This window comes from Lissotriton helveticus, chromosome 12 (assembly GCF_964261635.1).
Source record: "Lissotriton helveticus chromosome 12, aLisHel1.1, whole genome shotgun sequence".
Lineage (NCBI taxonomy): Eukaryota > Metazoa > Chordata > Amphibia > Caudata > Salamandridae > Lissotriton > Lissotriton helveticus.
Genome location: NC_136073.1, coordinates 254,126,717 through 254,150,994, shown reverse-complemented (window position 1 = coordinate 254,150,994; position 24,278 = coordinate 254,126,717). Strand labels below are relative to the sequence as shown.

General features: G+C 43.8%; 1 protein-coding gene across 5 annotated transcripts in view; it reads right to left on the bottom strand.

Annotated features, from left to right (window-relative positions):
• Positions 1-24,278, bottom strand: part of UTP4 (UTP4 small subunit processome component) — a 163,154-nt gene that overhangs the window by 78,941 nt on the left and 59,935 nt on the right. For all 5 annotated transcript variants that reach the window (XM_078670214.1, XM_078670212.1, XM_078670211.1 and 2 more), the window contains exons 3-5: positions 3,350-3,541; positions 1,591-1,675; positions 773-862 (exon numbers count right to left, since the gene is read on the bottom strand). In XM_078670214.1, the coding sequence (XP_078526340.1) occupies positions 773-862; positions 1,591-1,675; positions 3,350-3,541 (367 nt within the window). The remainder of the gene's footprint in view (positions 1-772; positions 863-1,590; positions 1,676-3,349; positions 3,542-24,278) is intronic.

Sequence of the window (24,278 nt, the reverse complement as noted above, 5' to 3'; positions counted from 1 at the left end):
TTTTGCAACAGTACAGTGTAGGGAAAGAACATAGGCCCTGGATACCTGGTTGGCAGGAACCCAGGTCACACTCAGTCAAAGTACACCAACACTTTGGCAAAAAGTGGCGGCAACCAGGCAAAAAGGGGCCCTTTTCTACTAGTTAGACTAACAACCATATTTAAAGCGTAAAGTTAATTACTTAAAAACATATAAATGTTAGAGGTAGTTTGGTACAGGTACATTAAAGTACAAATCAAATTACATTTATAAGCCAGAAAAGATTACAATTACAATAAAATTAAAAAAGATCATACTTAAAACGTTGTAGTTTGTGTAGGATAAAGGATAGTGGTAGACGATGTGGCATAATGTAGGGTCAATATCGTAACATACAACTGTTGTGCAAAGTGTGCGTTCAGTTCTACCCATGCCTATGAGTGGCGGGTGAACGATTGTCAGGCATCAAAGAATTCAAAAATTAAAGATGAGTAAAATTAAGAGGGCCAGAATGGAGGTTAGCAAATTGATGCACAAAAGTGTGCCAATGTCAGTTAACAACATGATTACAGGGATGGAGAGGGACATTAAATACATAAGGAATCACCAGCCAACAGCCAGAAGTCAACAAAAATCAAATAAAGCAATTGCCTCACTATCAATCATCACAAAATAAAAAACAAGTGAGCCATCCAACAGCCATCATATACACTTCCGAACCGGACTATTATAGCATACAAGACAAAAGAAAAGAGTTCAAAACTTATGGATTTACCAACAAAACTGAACTTGCCTGACTTAACATCAAAGATTCGAATGGCATCTATGGAACCAGCAGCAATGTGGGTACCAGATGGGAGCCAAGAGAGGGAAAGAATCCGGTCTTTAAAAAACAAAAATAAAAAGAAATGAAGTTTAACAAGCCAAAACTGGAAAAATAGAAATGTCATGCCCTGTAAACATCAAATATAAAATATATGGCGTGTAGGGCGACAACAACTTGGTTAGTGGTCTACCTCAAACAAAGCAAGTCATTTGTGAAGAAACGGCAGTGAATAAATACAATAATACAGTGTTCATTGATTTATTATAGCTTATAACAAAATCCAAAGAGCATCAGGGCCTAACAGGTCAGGACTTACAAAAACAGTTGGGCACTTTGACAAGTACAGATCAGTTTAGAGCCAACTTGACAATATGTGCCCAGTACAACATCCAGTTATACGCAAAGGAGATTCTAATGAAAAGAGCACTTGACTTGCTAGTACAGGGGAGACATTTGCTATAAAATATGGCAGGTTCAGAAATAGATGGCAGATTTGAAAAGGCATTACATGAGTGCTCCAGCTGCAGGTCAAAGTTGGATGGACTGGTATTCTAATGGGTGGCCAATGTTGACATCTAGAGCAGCACAACCACCCAGAGCCGTGTCCCTAGATTTCCATTCCACCTGTGTAACAGGGTTTGGCAGTTCCATTTTTGCCACCTGTGATACTGAGATCGGTCAACAAGGAGGTACTAAGAGTAGTGCCTCAGTTTCAAATACTGGACTTACAAGATTTCAGAACAAATACAATACAATTGATAATTACTTTTTGCTCATGTGCTTACCTTTCTGACGGTCAAAACTCTTCTCAAACTGTATTTTATCTGGAAGAATTTGGAATAATTTTACGGATCCATCTTCACACCCTATCTGTTAGGAAAAAATAACTAAATTAGTTCAGGTTTCACTATGTGGGGCTGAGATAGGAAGTTCTTAGCAAACTCAATTCACACAAATAATGTTGCTCTTTAAACCAAATACAACACAACTAATTTAAAGATGCATGCAAAAACACTGAATTAAATAATTGATGCTTATGTTCAATTGCTGTAATCTAGAACACAACTGTTTAGGACATCATTCAACTAAAGTGAACACATCACAATGTCCAACGTACACTCGAAAGACAAAACATATGACTTACTGACTTTCATATTATCGGTTTACATTACTTCCATAACATTTGGATTCTATCATTCACTTTCCTACATCAAAACACAATCAATATGCCTTTTTAATATGTCCTACTTCTTAATCTTTCTACAGTAACTTATGAACAGGTTATGCAGTCTGGCTCTACAATTCCAGAGCATCTTCAAGGTAGGCTAAATCTTACAGGCTTGGCATTTTATGTATTTGAGACACCTTTCCTTTGGAGTTCTTGACATGGGAGCTCTTTAGCCCTTCTTTTCTTGGGCATGGTTCTATCTCATTTGTCTGACTACTACACAAGAGGTAATGAACAAGCAGTTGGGTATGTGCTTACTTGATCATAACTGCAACAAGAGAAGCAATTGCTGGAATTTATGGACATGATATACATGTTGGGTGTTTTCAGAAAAATTTGTGGACATGCTATCCAGTGTCCCCTTGATTCCAGCATGGCAGTCCCAAAGAAAGCTATTCAGATTCTGCAGACCTCTGTCCTGGAAATATTGATCCAAGATTACGGACACTGTATAAACCATGTATCAGAATTTCTGGACAAACTTTCATCTTTGATTGACCTTTCAATGGGGGTTTCTGGATGCACTAATTAAATTTCCTTTTGACCGTTTTATGACCCAATGTTTCTTTGATCATTACGTAATCATCACAAGGAAACAATTAAATGAGTGTTATTGTTTAATTTACTAGCAGAAATTCCCGGTTATATCAGCTCAGCATTGCTCATATTTCCATTGGATGTTCATGGACGTACAATCCTCTCTCTTTGTGACTCTTCCATCAAATTGCCAGGATGTGTTCTTTTATGTTTTATTGCATTGTTTTTTCTGTCTGCCCTGTGTTTTCTTTGTGGGCCCAACAATTCTTGGCCCTATTTCATCATGCTGGTTACCCAAAAATTCCTGCAGGAATCAAGCTGTCTCTTACAACTTTGCATGCTTGCTATCCTGTATTTTGTTACGTTTTAGTTCCACTATGAGTTCACGCAATTCTTCACTGAATGCAGTCTGAATACGCCGACTCAATATTCACAAATTCAAAATGTCCCCCACCTTTGTGCAAACCGGTACCAACCATAAAATACAGATTATCTACAAAGTTAAAAAAACAGCAAACTAGACTCCTTTGCCAGCAGGCTTGCAAATACTGGGTGGTCAAAAAACAACAACCTTTTGTCTCAACTTTACCTGCCTTGAAAGTCAAAGAGTCTATAAAGGAATCAAAAACGTGAACTTTTCGATTATGCACCCACACTCTAGAAAGACTTACCGCTACACACAGACTGCTACGAAGCAATTTCATAGACAGTAAACAAAGTGACTCTGACCAGGACTGCAGCTGTTTCATGCAATTTGGTGGTTACCACAGCATACTAACCGCTAAGTGAGAGCCACTGGGATTAGCAGCAATGCCCCAAATGGGACCCCCAAAACCATCCAAGCTATACTTGATGCACAGGTTTTCCAAGCCGTACTCCAGGATCTTGCCATCCAGACCAGCAGTGAAAAGACGACTGCCTGCAGCCCAACAAATGGCTTCAGTGGATCTCGTCTCATCACCTGGGAAAACCTGAAAACATATACAAAAGTAAGTATACAAAGCCAGATGGAACTGAATACTGCTATTAGACAGACATATACCATTAAAGTAAAATTTTGATACTAACTTCCAGAGAAATAGAAGGCAGATTTGGCGCAATCTTCAGATTGACTTTTTTAAATGTTTGAATCACGTTTTTATTTAAACAGGCAGTGGCACCGCCAATCGGTCTGGCTTTAACCCTTTCGCGGTTAGGCCTTCCCTCCAGCGCTAAGCCTTTTATTGGCTATTTAGATTAGTTCAGGGTTAGGCCTTCATAACTTTATGTCCACATAAGTCACATCCACGCCGAATTTGTGCCCTTTTATCTCCGACATCCTCAGGATTCTAAAAGGTACCCAGGGTTTGTGAATTCCCCTCGAGGAGACCGAGGAAATAGCCAAAATATAGCTCCATTTTGAGTTTTTGGGGAAAAATATGAAAAAAAGAGTTGTGGATAAAAGTGCCTGGTATTTTTCATAAAATGGCATCAACGAACAGTTTAATTTTTTTTATTTATTTATTATGCAGTTCATAGCAAGATCAAAACAAATACAAAAAGTATATACATTAATCCGATTCAAAAATACATATAGCCGATACGACAAAGCACCGGAAATGAGCAAGCAATCATAGCATATACAAATAGAAGAAAAAGAGAAAAAAAAAGAAAACAGACACAATATGCGATGATATCATAAGCAAGAGAGTAAACAAATATAACAGCCTAACTTGGACTTTCATTAGCTAAATGATCAATCATAGGCTGCCAGATCCTACACCCCAGTTGTTTTTTCCTTAATGATCTAATACGATATAAATTAAATTCTAAATTAAATATGTTATAAAGCTTTGCCCGCCACATCTCATATGACGGTGCCTCAGCTTTCAACCACATGGAAGCGATACATAATCGAGCAACTGACATAGCCATGAACAAAAAATACAGATTTTGATAATAGAGTGGCATACTGGCCATGTCTTTGCAGAGTCCAAACATCATCATTTCTCTAGATATCAGCACATCAAAATTTTAAATAGCTGACAAAAATTGTGCAATAGATGTAAAAAAAGGGTTCAAGACTCTGCAATCAAAAAATATATGTACAATGTCCGCCATATCAGCTTGACATCTATAGCATTTCCCATTATACATATTGCCCCACTTCATCATCTTAGCCGGTGTACGATATAGATTAAATAACATTTTATAATGTTGAGAGCGTAAATTAGCTGACAACGTAATCTTTGCAGCCATGTCAATAGATACTTGAACCAACTAGTCAGGAATGCCCAATCTAATATTCCATTTCCCCTCTTGTATATCAATATCATTGAGCTGCTGACTCAGCAAGCTGTTGTATAAAATCCCTATCTTAGATGGTTTATTCAAAATTTCTAGCAAGAGATTAGTCCCATTGGATAGCGTATGCCGGTGTTTTAAAATGAAATCCCGCAATTGTAAATATTTAAAGAAGTCATTCTGAGGAATCCCATATTTCACCTTTAGATCGTCAAATGTAACCATAGTACCAGCGTGAAACATATTGCCTAAACACCTGATACCTTTATCTGCCCACGTCCTCATCTTACTATCACAAAATATAGGAGGTAGTAATTCTGTTGAATCACAAGGTGTATAGAGATTAATACGATTAAGAGGAATTATTTTACATACCGCCCTCCACCCTTTAAATGCTGCTAATATGGTCTTGAATCTTGTTCTTTTATAATAACTTGGCTCAAGAAAACGTAGCAGCATTTGTCGAGATTGACAGCATAATAGCATTGAATAAATGTTAGGGCTTTCAAATACCGGTGTCTCACCCCCACAAATCAAAAATTTCATGTTCTGCAAGAGGCAAGCTAGATAATAAAGAACAAAATTCGGGACTCCCCAACTACCTTTTGAGAGCGGCAATGTCATGAATTTGGACGCTCGACGAGGGGATTTCCAACTCCATAGAAATCTGTCAGTTATAGATTGGAGCTTCATTAATTGTGGACGTGGCAACTCAAGCGGTACGGTCCGGAAATAATACAATACCCTGGGTAAAGTACACATTTGTAAAACATTTCGCCGCCCCACTAGCGTTTAATGTAGACATTCCAACCTCTCCAACTGGCGCTTAACTGACTGTAAGATATCAGTCCAATTCACAGTGACTAGCTCTTGGAGCGACATCCTAAGATTGATTCCGAGATACTTTGCTTCAGTAGTAACACGCATATCATTAGGACATAGCCCATTAGTACAAACGACCTGGGTTTTAGCAATATTCAATTTGTACCCAGAAACTTTACCAAATTCTCGTGTTATATTTTCAATTTCACCCAATGCTTGTTCCGGGTCAGATGTCACGACCGCAATGTCATCAGCATAAGCTAAGACACGCACAAAATTATCTCCAATAACCATAGATTGAATACCCTGGGAACTTTCTAGCATCTGCAGCAATGGTTCAATGTAGACAGCAAATAATAGCGGCGAGCATGGGCATCCCTGCCGTGTACCCCGGGTGATGTAAACAAATGCTGACTCCTGTCCCATCACACAGATCTTGGCCCTTGGTTGTTTGTACATAATTTGCAGGGCTAGCAAGAATCGGGGTCCAAACCCCATTTTACCCATTATAGCCCATCGGAATGCCCACGCCACCCGATCAAATGCTTTTTCAGTATCTAAAAACACCAATCCAACATTTTGGTGGAATACAGCAGCATAGTCTAAAACAGCAATCACCCGGTGTACATGGTTAACAGTACTGCGACCCGGAAGGAAGCCATGCTGATGATTGGACACTAATAGTGGTACAACTTGAACTAAGCGGCTAGCGAGGATTTTGGAGTATATTTTGGCATCTACATTTATTAATGAAATGGGTCTATATGACCCCGGGAGATATGAAGGTTTATCCTTTTTTTTTTTTTTAAATACAACTATGCTTGCGTCGTCCCACGACGGAGGAGGAGCTCTAGCTGGAGCAGCAAGAAAAGTGGCCAGCATATCATCTTTAATAATGGCAAATAGCATGCGGTAAATCTCTAACAGCAACTTGTCCGGACCAGCAGCTTTCCCAAGCGCAAGGTCCTTAAATGCACTTTCAAGTTCTAGCATAGCTATTGGAGCTTCTAACTCTTCTCTAACACCGGATTCAATCACCGATAAGTCAAATCTAGCCACAAATAGATCGATCTGATCAGGAGATAAATATTCTTGAGTATACAATGAAGTATAATATTGTTGAAAAACCTGTAACATACCATCCATTGTCCCAACCAAGCGACCCTGATCATTCTCTAAAGTCTCGATACGCTGTGCTGTCTGACACCCCCGAAGCCTTTGCGCAAGACATCTACCGACCGATTCACCATATTCATATCGCTCAGCGCGATGGATTTTATACTGGATTGCAATATCATGACACCAAACCCCATTGATCTTAGCCTTAGCACACGCTACCTTATTCTGTGCCAATTCACTATCTTGATGTGCTCCTATGGCCAAACCAAGTTCATATTCAGCATTTTTCAGATCAACCAACAATTTGTCCATATCAGCTTTTTTCTTGCACTGTTGAGACCACCCAAAGCTGTATGTTTCACCCCGCAACCCAGCCTTAAAACTGTCCCATACCATCGCCTGAGACGCTGTACCCTCTATTAGATTCTAAAAACTGCTTGGCCTAGTCTTGAATATGACATGCGAATTCTTCATCAGATATAAGCTTCTTATTGAATGAAAATGCCTGCGGTACCCCGCTGGATATTAAATGGCAGCAAATCGATAACCACAGGGCCGTGGTCGGATGTAATCCGTGGCATTACCTGCATACGAGCACCCATGGCAAATGATCTAGGCAAAAAAATGTAATCTAGCCGAACGAACTTCCTATGTGGGGAGGAAAAAAAAGTATAGCCGGGATCACCCGGGTTAACCAATGGCCACCCATCAGCCAGACCATGTTGAAGCAATAATTGCCGCATTGCTCTAAAAACATGTGGTTTACCGCCAGTATATTTACTAAATTGGGGATCCCAGGTATAGGCCTCACCATGAATGTTAAAATCCCCTTGCAATAATAAAGGAGTACCCCACATCGCCAGCTCTACATTCAGAAAATCAAGAATTTCGGTGTCATCCTGATTCGACCCATATACGGTACAAACTGTAGTCGTGACCGCCCCAACCATACACTCAACAATTGCCCAGCGACCTAAGCTATCGGCTTTGATTTTACCCGTGGTAGCTATCGTTTGACGTCCCAAAATTGCCACCCCCGGTTCGTAGTGGCCTGTCGAGAGGTGACAAATACCGTATACCCCAGTTCATTCAAAATCTTCCGATTACCCCATGGCACATGAGTTTCCTGAAGACATACGATGTCCTGGTTAATTAACCGCACTTCCTGCCGCACCCGTCTGCGCTTGAGAACATTATTCAGACCACATACATTGAATGAACATATCCGCAGCATATTACTCGCCATTTACCCAAAAATTTAAACATAAATTGACATTAATCATGAAGACTGAGATATAATATAAGCTTGCTCGAACATCCTTGTAGCATTTGCTATGAACTGACATTTTTCCTTTTATACCCTTAACCCAAAAACTACCCACCCCTATACCCCGTGAACCCACCCCAGAGCCCCCACCCCTCACTACCCCCCCCCCCCACAAGTGACCCTCCCCAACAACAGAGGCAATGGGGCCTATCGCCCTTACGATGAGTGTGAGAGAATCTCAGTGCTCCGGTAACCCGTACAAGATCAATAGAAGAAAAATAGAGAACAGAAATAAAAAAAAGCTTAACAATGATCAACAATAATCCAGCATTCCCCATATAAACACTGCATGATTTGATCAACCCAAAGAATTAAGGTATTCCTTAGCTAAGGATTCAGAAGTGAAGAAACGATTCTGCCCTTTATGCACTGTTTTAAAGTAGCTGGTTGTAAAAGAAAAACCTGTAAACCCTTCGCTTGAAATGGAGTGATTAGTTGACGAACCCGCCAGCGGTTCTCTACGGTGGCGTGGCAGTAATCAGGGCGTACAAAAAATGTGGTTCCTTTCCCAGATCTCTTTTTCTCAGGCCTAGCTAAGTCATACAGTGTTAAAGAAATCAATATGGCACGTGGATGTTGTACAGCTTGCCCAGTCCGAGCCGGTCGTTGATGGAACGGGAATCGGTGTGCCCGCTGAATTTCCTGGGCCCAATTCCAGTCTTTCACCTCGGGAAGTGCTTCTTCAAATAGCTCAACTACGAACTTCTGCGTGTCCTGGCCCTCAACCCCTTCCGGGACTCCAAGAACACGCAAATTATTGCGGCGTAATCTATTCTCCATATCGGCAAGCTTCTCATGCACATCTTCCTTGTGTGCATGAATCTCTGCAATTTCAACCTTATGGCTTGCCACCTGATCCTCCAATGATGAGATACGACCTTCCGCTTCTACCATTCTGTCCGTAAAGTCATTACAGGACTTTGCCAAGCGTCGAACAGTATTTTGGAGCTTACGACAGGCAGTATGAGTTTTTAAATGCTCAGCCCTGGCCTCAAGCCGCTGTTCTGAAATAGCCTTAAATATCGCCTCTAGTGACACTTGATTAGTGGCCCCCAAACCACCACAAGCCTGCTCAGATGAACCCAGGGTCTCCGATGTTAATCCGGCCGTTGATAATGTCCAGTCAGAAATCTCCGGAGTACCCAGCTGCCTACTAATGTCCGCATCAGCCATTGCATCACCTAGGTTATCCTGGTTCAGGTTGGTAGCCTTCACGTTGGGTGTGCTGTCTTGTGAAGTCACGCTAGACCCTTCAAGCATTGAACCATCCTCCCCCTCCTTGTCTAAATCATCATCAATGTCAGTAACGTCTGATTGTTCAGAGAGGGAGTATAACTCACTGTCCTTGCTGCTCACAAGCTCCAGCATTTCTTCCCCAGTGACCCCAGTTACAACTGCCAAGTTGGCCGCAGACGCCGGATTACTAGTTCCATACTCCACGGCAGTTACGGCTGGGCCATGTATCGGTACTGTCATCGAGCTCTGTAGCGAACTAGGAGAAACTACAAGCTGTTCGAGCGCCTCCACTAAAGTAGTATCGCCATCCATATCACCAGGGTCAGAAGGTCTAGCGACTGAGCTCGTCGTTTTCCTCGCTGAGGCTGAGGCTGTTTGAAACATTTGTGGAATTTTAGGGGTAGCTAGTATATCTGCCACCGGGCCCCCACTGCCAGCACCCTTGTCGCAACTGGCCACCCTTGACTTTGCAGCAAGAGCAGCACGAGTCCCAATCTGGCTCTCACCACTAACCCCAGTTTTTCCACCCCGGGCCGTTTTTGGTCCCATATCAAGAAATTTAAAGTAAGCCTGATATCTTTATGAAAGTCAACAATAGAAGAGCCCCCATCGCTCTCGTAGTATTACGGTAATTTCAAGCCAACTACTAATCCTTGCAGCGTATCGCTTTTAAATACATGAAATGGAGTTCCTTGCCCCGGGGCTATAAACTGCTGCTCCAGTTTAATGTGCTAAAGTCACCATCTTCCCAGCTTTCAGGAACATGCAGAGCTGAATCAAAAAAACTAAATATTTTACCACAGTTTCGCATTTTTCAAAAAGGCACCCCATGTGTTCTATTTTTTAGTGCTTTCAACCTACTTTCACTTTGTGGAGCACACACGTGTGAAACCCAGGTGTGATCCAGGAAGGCTAAATATTTCTGAAAAGTAGACAAATTCTGAATTCAGCAAGGCGTCATGTGTGTAGATCCCTCAAGGATTTCCTAAATAAACTAACTGTTGAAATAAAGAAATATTGAAAACGAGTAGGAAAAAACTGCTATTGGTGACAATGTTTTCATCTGGAACTTTTTGTCAGGATGGCCGATTTACAAAAGCAATGTAAGATTACGTTCGCTAGACCCTTTTGGCTATGGGGATATATAGGGTTTGTAGGTTCTCCAAGAACCCGTGGTACACAGAGCTAACAACTGAGCTGCACCGTAGAATGGTTTTTCATTGTGGACTGAGGATAGACCAATTCATATGGTGAAATATGTAGAGTGAAAAATAGGTACTAAGGTAACCTATGTATTTCTGAAATGGGCACAAGCTATGGAGTTTAGAAGCAGTAGTTTTCTGCAAATCTCCGAATTTGAGGGTACCCGTACGAGCATTTGATTTTAGAGAATTTTTTTCTAAATGTCTTCTTTCTTACACACTGGCTTCCATTTGGATGCCACAAATGCAGCTAAATGCAATTGGTAATAATGAATATCCTACTATTCTATGCTCCTAGATGTATTCAGATAAAAATGGTGCCTCACTTGTGCAGGTAGGCCTAGTACCCGCAGCAGGACAAGACCCAAAATGCAACATGGATACATCACATTTTTCCACTAAAAATGGACGCCTGTTTTTATACAAAGTGGGTAGCTGTGGATTTTAGTCCCCAGCGCAGCCAGCACCTAGGAGAGAACCCTAGCAAACCTTTCCATTTTGAAACCTAGACACATAGGGGAATCCAGGGTGGGCCGACTTGCGTGGCTCTCACCAGGCTGTTTTACCTATCATCCTTTGCAAACCTCAAACTTTGATTAAAATTAATTTTCCTAACATTTCTGGGATGGAAAGTTGTGGAATCTGCAGGGAGTCACACATTTCCACCCACCCACCATTACCCCAACTTGTCCCAATAAAAATGTGCCCCCACTTGTGTAGCTGTGCAAGTGCATGATACAGGCAAGCATCAAACCAAGGTCAATGGGAGTCTCACAGAGTGACTCTTATTGACCTTGGTTTGATTTGTGCGGATTGGGGGCACTAGATCAAGTCACAGAAGTGAGGTAGCATTTTTATTGGGACATGTGGGGGAATACTGGATGGTAGGAATTTTGTAGATTCCTGCTGATTCAGATACTTTACTTCACACAAATGCAAGGTAAATGTGCAATTTTAGGCAAAGTTTGAGGTTTGAAGGCATGCTGTGTAAGAACACTTTATGAAATTCACGCAAGGCATACCACTCTGGACTCCCCCAGATATCTAGTTTTCAGGAATGTTTCGGTTTGGTAGGTTTCCCATGGTGCCAGCTGATCGGAGCCCGAAAAGTGCATCTATTCAGCATAGAAGTAGGTAGATATTGGGAATTAGCCCAACTCTGCTACCCATATGTATAAAAAAATGTTTTAAAGGCATTTCAAATCAAATCAAAACTTCCCTTCTTGCCAAAAAGATGGGGATGCTTTAGTCCCCAGGAGAGCAGAAAAACTGTTAGGGTCATATTGGAGGTGAAAGCTATGCGGATGTGTACTGGGGTGGGCAGGCAACCCCCACACCTTCTAGCAATAGAAAAACTCCCTGGCCTCCAAATATAGTCCCTGGCAGTCTAGTGGGCTTTCTCAGATTGGAAAAAGACACCTCCAATCTGCCCCTGTTGGGGGGCATTAAGCCTGCTGGGGTTATTTAAAAAGGGTAGGGGCTGGGCCTGACGCCTCGGTGGACTGCCATAATCCATTTATGCCCCTATTAAAACATTCCAGAGCTGTATTACACAAAGTGCCACGGGGGTGCAACAAGCACTTGCGCCTGCTTTGCACACCCCCAGGGCACTTTGGTACTACAGATGGGGCCGCGACGCTGCTGGTGCACAAACAGCGCCCGCGCTTTCTCAAGAGGGTGTTCCCTCATTTGCATGGGGGTATGCCTCATGCAAATGAGGGAATCTCTTTGCCTCTGCGCCCGCGTCGTATTGCAGATACAGGCTCAGAGGCAAATATGCTCTCAGGAGGCGCACTGACATTGTGCCAACTATAAGGTGGCGCACTGTCAGTGTGCCTCCTCAGATCAGCCCTCTGGAGGGGGAAATGGGGTCCTATGGAGACCCCAGACACCCCCTTGCAGCGGGTGCAGTCAGTGACTGCACCTACCTGCAAAGGGATCTCGAATTCCCTTTAAAAGTGCAGGTCGGTTGCTGCCTGCACAGTGAAACACAAAGAGCCTGCTTCAAAGCCACTCCGTATTTCACTTGAATGCGCTACCCCTAGTGCAGCACGAGAACGAGGCACTTTCCCTGGCCCGGGAGGAGGGGCAGATTGGTGGTTACAACCTCCAATTTGACACAAGAGGGGTAGATAGACTGAGTCAGGGGTGAGCACTAGCACATTGTGAGGGGGCAGATACCATCACAAAGAAGAGTTCCTGGTGTTTAGTAGATTGGATCGCTGCTTGGGGCCCAGCCTGTTGCTGTGATCTCCAAGCAGGTATCCACTATGGAAAGGTACCATTGGAAAATGAAGATTCTCTCCTTTCCAATGATACCTCTCCCATGTGCTTTGATGCTCGAGGGACTAAGATATGCCCCGAGCACTGAAGCAGTGAAAGTGAAATGAGCCGATAGGCTCATTTCACTTTTCCTAAAATAATGTCAGTGCGCCATGTATGCCGATTGTTATTTCAGAGGAAACAATAAAACAGCCTCTGGAGGTGGGGAAGCTCTTTCCCCAGCTCCAGAGGCTAAAATAAATAAAAAGGAAATCTCTCTGGTGCTTGCACCAGAGGAATTTCCTGCCTCAAGCGCGAGGATGGCCTGGAGCAGTCCTCCGCACACAAGAACGGGTGCGGAGTACGGCACAGAGCAGTCCTCCACACCATAGCAGTTAAAGGGATGTTGTATGGCAATATGAAGCATTACAAATAAATAGCATGGGAACAGGTATGTATTTGTACGGAAGCAAATAACTGTAGAATAAGATTTATGTAGGTTAAAAGGTAAAGTGACAGTTGCACTGTCAAGCCAGACTTACAAATCTGCTGCCACAGAAAAACAACATAAATTATCCTGTTACCTAAGACACTTTTATAGCATTCCAATGTCATGTAAGTTCAAGCTTAGGCAGCTGGGTAAATAAACAAAATGATCATAGCCGTGTGGAGGCTAAGCACTTTTTTGTGGAAGCACATAGCTTCTGCCCAATCAAAACATGAACTCCTGACTTCCAGCATGTAGGTAAAGCCAAAGCCCCTCTCTAGTGATGCTGACATAACTGTCTGGCGGCATCTGGGCAGTCAAGCCAGACCACAAAAACATAAAATATACTGCCTTAGTTCTGAGTATACAAAAAACAGAAACCACCTCACCAGATTTAACAAATCTTTCCAGCACATTCTCGAACTGGAGGTACTCAAAAAGAACTAGATCTAGGCATCTTATGCTTCCGACAATAGCATAAGACAAAGCATCACATTTGGATTCCCACACAGAGGTGTGGAGTTTAATAAAACATTGGCTTGCCCATGGGACAGGTTGTTTCATAAATGTACTTGTCCTTTAAAAAAATTCACTCGTCCCTTTGGTGCCACGTATATACCAGGGCTCATACTATAATACGGTTTGAATTCTAGCAATTTCCTTATTTGACACTTAACTGCAGATCTACATACCGGGGCTAGCATTAAGCAATATGTCCAGGGTTGGAATGCCCTTTTGAGTCTCTGCAAACCTACTAAATTGCATGTTTTAGAGGCTGTCACTAGCTCTTCTCTCATCTTTTTCCATGCAGAGAAAGGTTGGAAATTTACTCCTGACAATGGTAAAAGTAAACCTTCTTCCAGGTTAGGGAAAAAAGAGGTTGGAGTGAAAGTGAACTTGTAAACGTTCAACAGATTTTCTCATGAGCAAATCTATACCTGCATATTTGCTTGTGCTAAAAACAGTTCACAATTATTTTCTAGGACTACGATTTCCTGGCCTACTTTTGTAAATACAGGTGAATTCCTGAGAGCTGTCATTCTGCACTAATGCAAGGACATATATCATGGGTGCAATTTTGTGACTTTCTTTAAGAATTGGGACCATAATTAGGTCTGTAGTTAACAAAGAACATTAGTTTATATTAAAATACGATAACTATCTACCTACCCATTGACTGGCTTCCGCTCTTTCACAAGGGGCACATCGGTACACAAAGTCGTTTTGTTCAGTGCCAGGGACTACTGTGGCAATGTGTGCTTTTTGAATACAAAAAATATTATTGCTTTTTGACAATGTTTGTTATAATGGTGAGGGCCTGGAAGCTCCCACAAAGTTTTACAAAAACCTTATCAACACACGAATTGACAAAGAGAGAAGGCTGACCACCAATACAAGACCTATTGGCTTTGCCAATGCTTGTTTATTTACATATTTCCTATTATTCTGTTGAAACTGGTTGCACTGATTTTCCATTACGAATACTGTTTGGACATACTATCATGCATAAGCACATTTTACTAAACGATGCTTCAAAGAAATTCTACCTACAATTTCACAGCAGTTTAGCGAAACGGTTTGTTTCCTAGTTGCATTTTTTGTGAACACTTTATTTGGAAAGCAAAGGATCCTGAATCTTGCTTTCAAGCTTCTGAAGATATTTGCATCTAATCAGAGAGCATTCTATGTAGCCTCATATTGCTAAACTTCCCAAACGTGTGTACACATTTTTACACTGGAACCACTGTCACTAGTCCAGTCTAATCAGAAAGGCGTTGTAATAATGAACCATAAATACAAGTTCTAACAGCATTAACAAATGGACATAAATATTACCTCAACTGCAGGCAATGCCCTGATCTATAACGTGGTACTGTAAACTGGCAGCCAAGGAATTAGTGCTGTGGCGTGTTGGGCTTACTTGTTCAAGGACAAAATAAACATGAAAACTTATCGTACTTGGCCCCAAACAATAAGACCTGGGAGTCGGGCTATAAGAATTCCACACCCCTGCCATACATCTGGTATTCCTCTTATATCTATTAGGTCCCATTCACTTAATACTTTATGATTGCTAACCACCTACCCAACTTTCGTTACCCACAAAACAGTGTTTTTCGTAATCTTTCCTTTCTATTCAGTTTTGTTTGTGCCTATCTTCCAGGTTCATCTGACCATCTTAATGGAGGAAGTATGTTTGCCACTGTATAGAAAACGGAAATAACCATTTCTCTCAATTTTTTTATTCATCATTAACAATGGTTCCTCTTGTGACCACAAAGTCCATTCACTGATTACCACCAACGGTGAAGCCAGGTGGTACCTATGTATATTCAGAAGGGATATACAACCATTATATGCTCCATGTACCTCTCTAGAAAGTGTATCCAGTGCAATACTACAGCACAGCCCTCCAACACGAAAGATCATAAAATCCCTTCAGGGGGCCTCTACTCTAGCAGAGATATTTGGTGTTTCCCAATTGTGACGCTTACAAGTGAATACACGTCACCGGACTTTGCAAGTTATGCTCATAGAATCACTCCTCAACTGTAGTAATATATAAGCTCAGATACTTAAAACCTTATGTCCTGATTAAAAAGGGAGAGTCTGGCTGCCGCGATGGACTCCGACCATGAATAAGGTATTCACCAGACTTAGCCCAACTGAGCTCAAATCCATAGAATCACTATCTATACTAATATAATAAAGAGAGAGCCTAAACCTTTGAGGCGGGTAATCTCAAGAACCACAGCACCAATCACAACACCCAATACAGCGTTGGAAAGGGCAGTTGCAGCAGGACATAGGCTATGCAGACGCCCACCATATACATTTAAAAGGTAAAAGAACCGTGCCAGCAAAGTAGTCCCTTGTGGGCGTGTCTGCGTTGTGCTGGGGGCGTGACAAACGCTGGGGGCGTATGGTACGTTCCGCCCTTCATGCCATGTCTCATATCGTGGGCTGTGGGCATGTGCTGGGGGCGTGGGCGGGGCACGGGATTACGAGAAAAAAAGCGAGCGTTATGCCCAATATTTAATTGTTTTTTCTTCCCAGGTTCTGTACATTCCAGCTTCGGGTGTCCACCCTGCTCCCTTTAAATACCCCTGCACCCCATAATCATAACCCACCATTACTCCTTAAAATACCCCAACACCCTTAAACACTAACCCATCTTAACCCTATAAATATACCCTGTACCCCAAAACCCAAACCTATCCCTAAACCCTAAAAATACCCCTGTATCCCAAAACCCAAACCTAGCCCTGAACCCTATAAATACCCCTGTACCTCCAAACCTACCCCTGAATCCTAAAACTACCCCTGTACCCCAAAACCCAAACCTAGCCCTGAACCCTAAAAATACCCCTGTATCCCAAAACCCAAACCTAGCCCTGAACCCTAAAATACCCCTGTACCCCAAACCTAGCCCTGAACCCTTAAAATACCCCTGTACCCCAAACCTACCCCTGAACCCTAAAAATACCCCTGTGCCCCAAAACCCAAACCTAGCCCTGAACCATAAAAATAACCCTGTACCCCAAAACCCAAACCTACCCCTGAACCCTAAAATACCCCGGTACCCCAAAACCCAAACCTAGCCCTGAACCCTAAAAATACCCCTGTACCCCAAAACCCAAACCTACCCCAAAACCCAAACCTACCCCATAACCCTAAAAATACCCCTATACCCCAAAACCCAAACCTAGCCCTGAACCCTAAAAATACCCCTGTACCCCAAAACCCATACCTATCCCTAAACCCTAAAACTTCGCCTGTACACCATAACCCAAAACTATATCTGAACCCTTAAAATACCCAAAACATATACCTCAGTACCCCAAAACATATACCCCTATACCCAAACTTACCTTATTCAAACGTTTAAAAAAACATGCTTTTACCATTCATGCATTTACAACAAATTTCGTTGTAAATGTATGCGTGGTAAAAGCATATAAAATGTAATGACATGCGTTATAATGGCATTGCGGAGTCATGGTACTTTCGTAATGAAAGTATGTGGAGTGATGGTATGCGGAAAGAAAGTTAGCGGAATAATGGGTGTTTACCCTCCCCCGGTAAGTACATTGGTGGCACGGCGGCCCACATCTCCAGCAACATACTCATATTTTTTTCACCACCGATTTGAAAAATGCACAGGTCTCTCATATTGATGGCCAGCACCGACATACACTTTTAGACACACCTCCCGCCACAAGTTCTAGAATTGCGAACTTTAGAGCTGGGGAGCTACGTTCGAATCTCGGCATCAGCTCAACATCCTGTGATTCTGGGCAAATCGCTTTGTCTCCCCGTGCCTACCACAAATGAATGTGTTCTTCTGTAATGTAAATTGTGCTCATGCCATGTTGTCGAGTTTGCGCTATATAATATTGCAAGGAAAAATAAAGTAGGGAAACTCGAGTTCACACAATACTGAACGCGCACTCTTAAGTGCATCAGCAGTGCACTGTGAATCGGAGCGTTTCACAGACCTGTCACAGATAAGAAATGCTATCAAAACGAAATCCTACAAAACAATATACTACTGGCCGGCAGACATTCATACCCGGACAACGTCGGGACGGGCTGCTAATATATTTTAAAGATATATTGATTTTGCTCAATTGACTCATCTAGCTGCAATATACAACAAACATTGTTGGCCTATAATTAAATTCTGTCTTTCCAGAGAAAGCCCCTTAGTAGTGGGACTGAGCTAGTAGGTCAGAGGCTCTAACATTAAAGTGAACAAAAGCAGGCACACCTTTCTAATGCACCAGTTTCAAAATAAGGGATGGGACATTAACCTATTAATACTGATTCTTGCCATTCTTGACTTGTACAATAATTTCATACATGACATTATTTTACGCTGTAGACCCATGCCCTCTAGTACATGTAACCTAAATGACCAGTCTATCAAGTCAAGCTGCTTATTTGTATCTAAATACAATATTACAAAATACTTAGTCACCCATTCTGCCGTGTCCAAGCAATTACGAGTCTCCTATGGTACAAATTCTAGTAGCTTAATTTAGCATTCCGTCAGTTTGGTCAGATGTTTCTGTGTTGTCATCACTCCAAAAATATGGTTAGCAAGAATATTTGCAAGGTCTTTTTTTTAAGCTGATCAGTAAGTGGATACACATTTTGCCACATGATCCAGTGGCTCCTCAACCAAATATTGTAGGCAGCAAACAACATTTTTATGAGTCACCTGTTTCAGAGGAGTGGAAAAGAACAAAAAAGGACGGCACAAATAAAAGCAAAATCTTTTCATAATTCAAAATAGAAGAGAAACAAGTCTGCTCCTACCTGTGTTACATTCATTACTCGCTTGCTAAGCTGAATTCACAAAACTAACTCAGTGAAGGACTATCATTGCTGTGAGAACTCCTTTCACCCATTCATCCCTGATACAGAGTACTTTCAGATTATAGCCTAAAACCAAGCATTCCCTATCTATTTCCCTTTAGTGCCCAACTGCCACAGCTATGCGCAAGTTAAACACCTTCGAATAGCCACCAACAACATAATTTCACAACATCCGGCACAGGCATCGAGAAACCAACTTGCCCTCTAGCTATGATAAGGTAGATTTTATCAGGGCGAGCTATTTTTAGGGACTACTGGCCTTTTCTTGCTAGCTTACAGAGAAGAATTGTTCTGTTCACTAAGAAAATGAATGAGCAATAAAGATGCCTTTAAACCTTGTTTTTATCTTGTCACATTTGCTCTGCATTCAAAGACCGAGGTCAAATGTCACCATATGTCTTCTTACAATTTGCTGCTTATTTTATCTTGGAGATTGGGATTTACTTTTCTTTGTCTGACTGCAAAGTTGAGACTATTATAAAGTGAACTGTGCTGTAAGATAAGTGCAAAATGGAAGGCTGGCAGGTTTCTTTCTAACACACAACATATAAAAAGCTTGTAAATGAACTGTACAAATATTCCAAAATATATTTCAGAATCTAGGAATGCACTGTTTTCGTAATTGTGTGTGATAGAAACACAGATTTTAATAGGATGAAAACAAATCAGAGCACTTTTTTTCAAACCATTTTATTAGGTTTTCCACATTAAAGGATTATTGTACATCATTGTTTACACAGATTATAGGCATATCACTGGTAGAAAGTACAAAGGTCTAGAATCTTTGTTACAAGTGGGTAGGAGCATAACAAAAAAGGAATTTGACGATACAATGAAATCACATCTAACCTTAGTTGAGTCTATTGTCCTCTGGGGAGGGGAGGGGGGGGGATTGCCCTGTCCTTGCTGTGTCCCGTGATGGAAAAAAGAAAAAGAAAATAGGAAATAAAGGGTTTAGGACCCGCTAACTTAAACTCGGGGACGAACTAGGGGTGGGTTATTAAGTATTTGGGTGTGGGCGTGTATTTGTCAATTGTGGCTATGTTGTTGGGGTCGTGGGCTCAGTCAGGATGCTACTCAGTTCGGCCTCTAGGGGAGGTTGTCATGTATGCTTGTGCATGAGTGCCATGTGTGGGCCTTCAAGAAAGCAGGGGCCTTTCTGGGGCCCTAGGAGAAGGCTCAGGGCTGGTGGTCCGCGACTAGGTTCGATGTAGTCGGGGCAGATGCACCTCTTCAAAATTTTGTCAGAAATTCTGGAGGAGTGCGCCCCTTTCCGTGGAGATACGACGACGTTGTATTCCACGCACCTCTTCTCGCCATATTGCGTCCTCCTCTGTTCCACCCCAGTTGCTGATTGCACCCGACCAGGCCGCCTTTGGACGCAAACCATGTTTGGACTTTGCACTGCTTCCGGCGCCGGAATATTCCAGGCGCACAGGCTTCCCATGTGGTGATGCCCCACGCCCCCTCTCGACCAGGTATTGCTCTGAGGTGTCAAACAAGGGCAACCCCGATCACATCCACCAAGCACACAGACTCCCAACCCCTTAGGCTAGCACCCAGGACTGCTCCGTCAAGTCAGAAACTATTCCACTTCAGCAGTTTGCATTCCTCCAAATGCTCTCCCCTCCCCGGCTGCCTCCTCGTTCTCCACTACATCTAGCACCCTCAGCTGTAGGCGCACCTGGTAGAGATCCCAGAAGTTCTTTGGACGACTAGTTGGCGGCAATAGCTCACTGTAATGCTCTGACTGGGTACAGCAGTACAACATGTCATGCGACCATCTTTTCACCATGGCAGAGGCCCTCTCATCCAGCACAACGCAAGCACGCGCCTGACCATCAGCATTCCTTTCCCATGTCCGCAAGGCGCCTAACAGCCACCGGCAAAGGCTTGGAGTATCCCAATAGCGCCAGCGCCGGATCAGGGGTCAAGTCTGTTCCAAGGATCTCATTCAATTCAGTGTAGACTCCATTCCAATATTTACTGACCCCCGGACAAGTCCACGCCAGATGCATAAAATCCACACGACAACGCTCACATTCCGCCGAGTGCCGGAGGCCATATCTATGCAATCGCTCTGGAGTATAATAGACTCTCTGAAGAAATTTAAAGTGAATCAACCTAGGTCTACTATTTAGCGAAATTCTCTTTGTGCTCGTGCAGCAATATTTCCACATGACGTCGTCGACTGTGGTCTGCAAGTCTTGTTGCCAGGTAGCCCTGGCCTTCATGTACTGGTGCTCCCTATGTGTCATTGCAGTCTTGTACAGCACTGTCACGAGTTTGCGGGGTGACTCTGCCTTAATTACATAGGTAAGCTCCGGCACCTCCGGTGGCTCCGCCAAATACGGCCCCAACAATTCCAGAAACGCGCTGCGAATCCTATGATACTGGAACTTCAGCAACATTGAGCTACGGGCGATGTCCGTCACCACCTGGTCCCACCTCCTAACCGCGCCATCCAAGAACAAGTCTCCCATCGTGAAGATGTCCAGGCTATGCAACGCTTGGATAACACCTCGCTCTGTAAGCGGTGAAAGCCAGAGGGCCCATTCTATTGGCATGGCGGGCGAATACAAGAGAGCTCCCACCTGCGCCTGCAGGAGAGAGTGCCAAGCATGTTTTGTGGCTGTAATGGAGTCTAATATGCCAGTCCTGCGGTCTAGTGGCCGGCATATCGTGGCCGGTATTGGCAGTGGGTCTGTAAAAAGCTGTTCCATCCGAACATGAGGAATGTGCTCATCCCCATGTATCCAAGTGTGAAGATGTGCTGCCTGTGCCGCTCTGTAGTATAGCTCGAGATCTGGGGCTGCCAGGCCGCCCATGTTATATGGAAGCATCAGAAGAGACCACCGTACTCTGGGCTGTTTGCCCGCACAGGCGAGCTTAACCATTAGTTGTGTCAAAGTCTGAAAGAAAGCCTTCGAAAGCACCACCGGAATCGCACTAAATAGAAAGAGGAATGTTGGGAGCACTACCATCTTCATGATAGCAATGCGCCCCATGAGTGAAAGGGGGAGTTTGCACCAAAAGTCAATATCATCTTCCAGCTCACTGCAGGCCAACCCATAATTTTCTCGACGTAATGTCTCAGGGTCAGTGTGGATCCGGACCCCCAGGTACCTGACTGGATCACTAGACCACTGCAGGGGGAACTCCATGTCAAATTGTGTCGTTACCGGGGTGAGCGGGAATGCGACCAATTAACCTGCAAACCAGAGAGTGCCCCAAAGTAAACAACCTCTCTAATCGTGGAGGACAAGTTATGCTCAGGGTCACGGACATACAGCAAAGTGTCATCCGCATATGTCACGACGACAATCTTATAAGACGGAAAGCTGACTCCCTCGTGCCCATGGTATTCCCGCAGTGCGCAGGCCAGTGGCTCAGCCACCAAGGCATAGAGCAGCGGAGAAAGGGGGCATCCCGGTCTTGTTCCTCTGCCGATCTGGATAGGGTCGGTACCCAGATCCCCCAGACGAAGCTTCGCCGTCGGCTTATGGTATAGTGCCCCTATCATTTGTAGAAACGGGCTCACCTACACCAAACCGCCGTAGAACCAGGGTCATAAATGGCCACTCGACGGAGTCAAAGCCCTTTTCCATGTCCAGGAAGACTGCGAATGCCTTTGCGTCCTGACGAACATGCTGTATGGTACCCAATACCGTCCGTATATTATACGTCAAGGTTCTGCTGGGGATGAAACCAGCCTGCTCCGGCGCTACTACTTCATGGGCCAGGCGGGCCAGGCGGGTCGCCAACACTTTAGCATATATCTTGGTGTCCACGTTCAACAACGAGAGAGGCCTGTATGAGCTGCACTCACTAGGATCCTTCCCTGGCTTTAGTATGGTAACTATAGGAGCCTCTCTCATGGAGGACGGCATAGCACCGTCCACACAAATGGCATCAAAAAGCGACGCCAAATGGGGAAGTAATTTGTCTTGTAAGGCTTTGTAAAATGCAACAGTCAGCCGGCAGCCGGCAGCCGTCAGCCCCCGGCGCGCCACCTGAACGCATGCTCGCAAGAGCTTCCACTTTTTCGTCCCGTTCTATGGGTTGCATGAGGAATTCACGATTGGACAGTCGCGGCAGATCAATGTGATCCAAATAATCAGTCGCCTCATCTGTGAGATCCCCCCCTTTAGCGGAGTAAAGATCAGAGTAATACCTCCGAAATTCGTCTGCAATTTCCAGCTCCTCAGTCACCGTACGCCTGTCCGAGGCCCGCAATTCCGAAATGAGCGACTTCCCCCTATTCCCCTTGAGTAGTCTAGCTAGTAAAGAACTCGGCCGCTCCCCATCCCCATATGTACGCGCAGTAGCATATTTCACCATATGCTGCACCTCTCTATCAGCCTCCTTGTGATATTCGGTGAGCAGTGTCTTGATTTCCTCGGTAACCGCGTCACAGGGCTAGGCCAGCTGTCTTCGCTCAAGGGACACTAGCTGTTTTTCAAGTGTCGCCAGCCTCTGTCGGATAGATTTAAGCACGCTGGAGTGCTTCGACTTAGCCACTCCGTGAATATAGACCTTAAAGGCCTCCCATACCGTGAGGAAACTGTCCACAGAGCCAACAAAGCCAACATTTGCCTCGAAGAAGATGTCTATCTCCTCCGCTAGTTCGCCTCTGAACACTGGGTCTAACAGTGAGTAGGGCGGAAAGCGGCAGGTGAATGGAGGGATCATTTTCTTAGGCGATTCCAGCACCAGCAGCAGAGGAGAGTGATCAGACAGCGTCCTGGGTAGTACCATGCAGGAACTAATTTGGGCCATCATGGAGGAGGAGGCCAACCAGTAATCTATTCTGGTATGAATATTATGGAAAGCGGAATAATGGGTATACCCTCCCTGGTTACTGTGCCTAAACCGCCAGACGTCTTCCAGGTCTAGTGTGGTAATTGCCCGCTGTATCGCTTGCGCCGCAGAATAGGGCCTGCGCAGTGGGCCTGCAGACCTATCCAGCGCTGGGTCCAGAACTAAATTTAGACCCCCCCCCCCACAAAATTTGCGGGCAGTGTAAGTGCGTGCCACAGCTGTCACTTTGTGAAAAAACTCCGGGGTGTCGTAATTCGGGCCATAAACATTGATTATCAACAGGTCTAGTCCCATCCCTGCACATCGGGACACCACAAAGAGCCCCTCTAGGTCCTCAACCAGCAAAGTCTGGGTAAGCTTAGATCTAGGGTCGACCCAAGTCAGCACACCCCTGGCGTGGGATGTAAAGCCCACAGTAGCTATGTTACGCGCCCAGCCCTTACTAAGCAGCATTCTACTTGTGAGGGGTAGATGCGTCTCCTGTAGGAGAGCAAGGTCTACAAGTTGTCTCTGTAAGAAGTTCATCACCTTCCTGAGCTTTTGGTGGTCATTTAGGCCACGTACATTCCATGTGAGGGCTCTGAGTAAAGTTTGTGGAGCGCTGTTATTCAGTGTCGGCGTGGAAGACATAAGAGTGGTACAAGAACAGCACTAGCATCAGGCAGTGTCTTAATGGCCGAACAGTCGATGTGCATAAGCAAAGAAACCACAACAAACTTCTCAATCCACCATCTGTCAACAAACAATCATCAAACAGACCCTCCCCC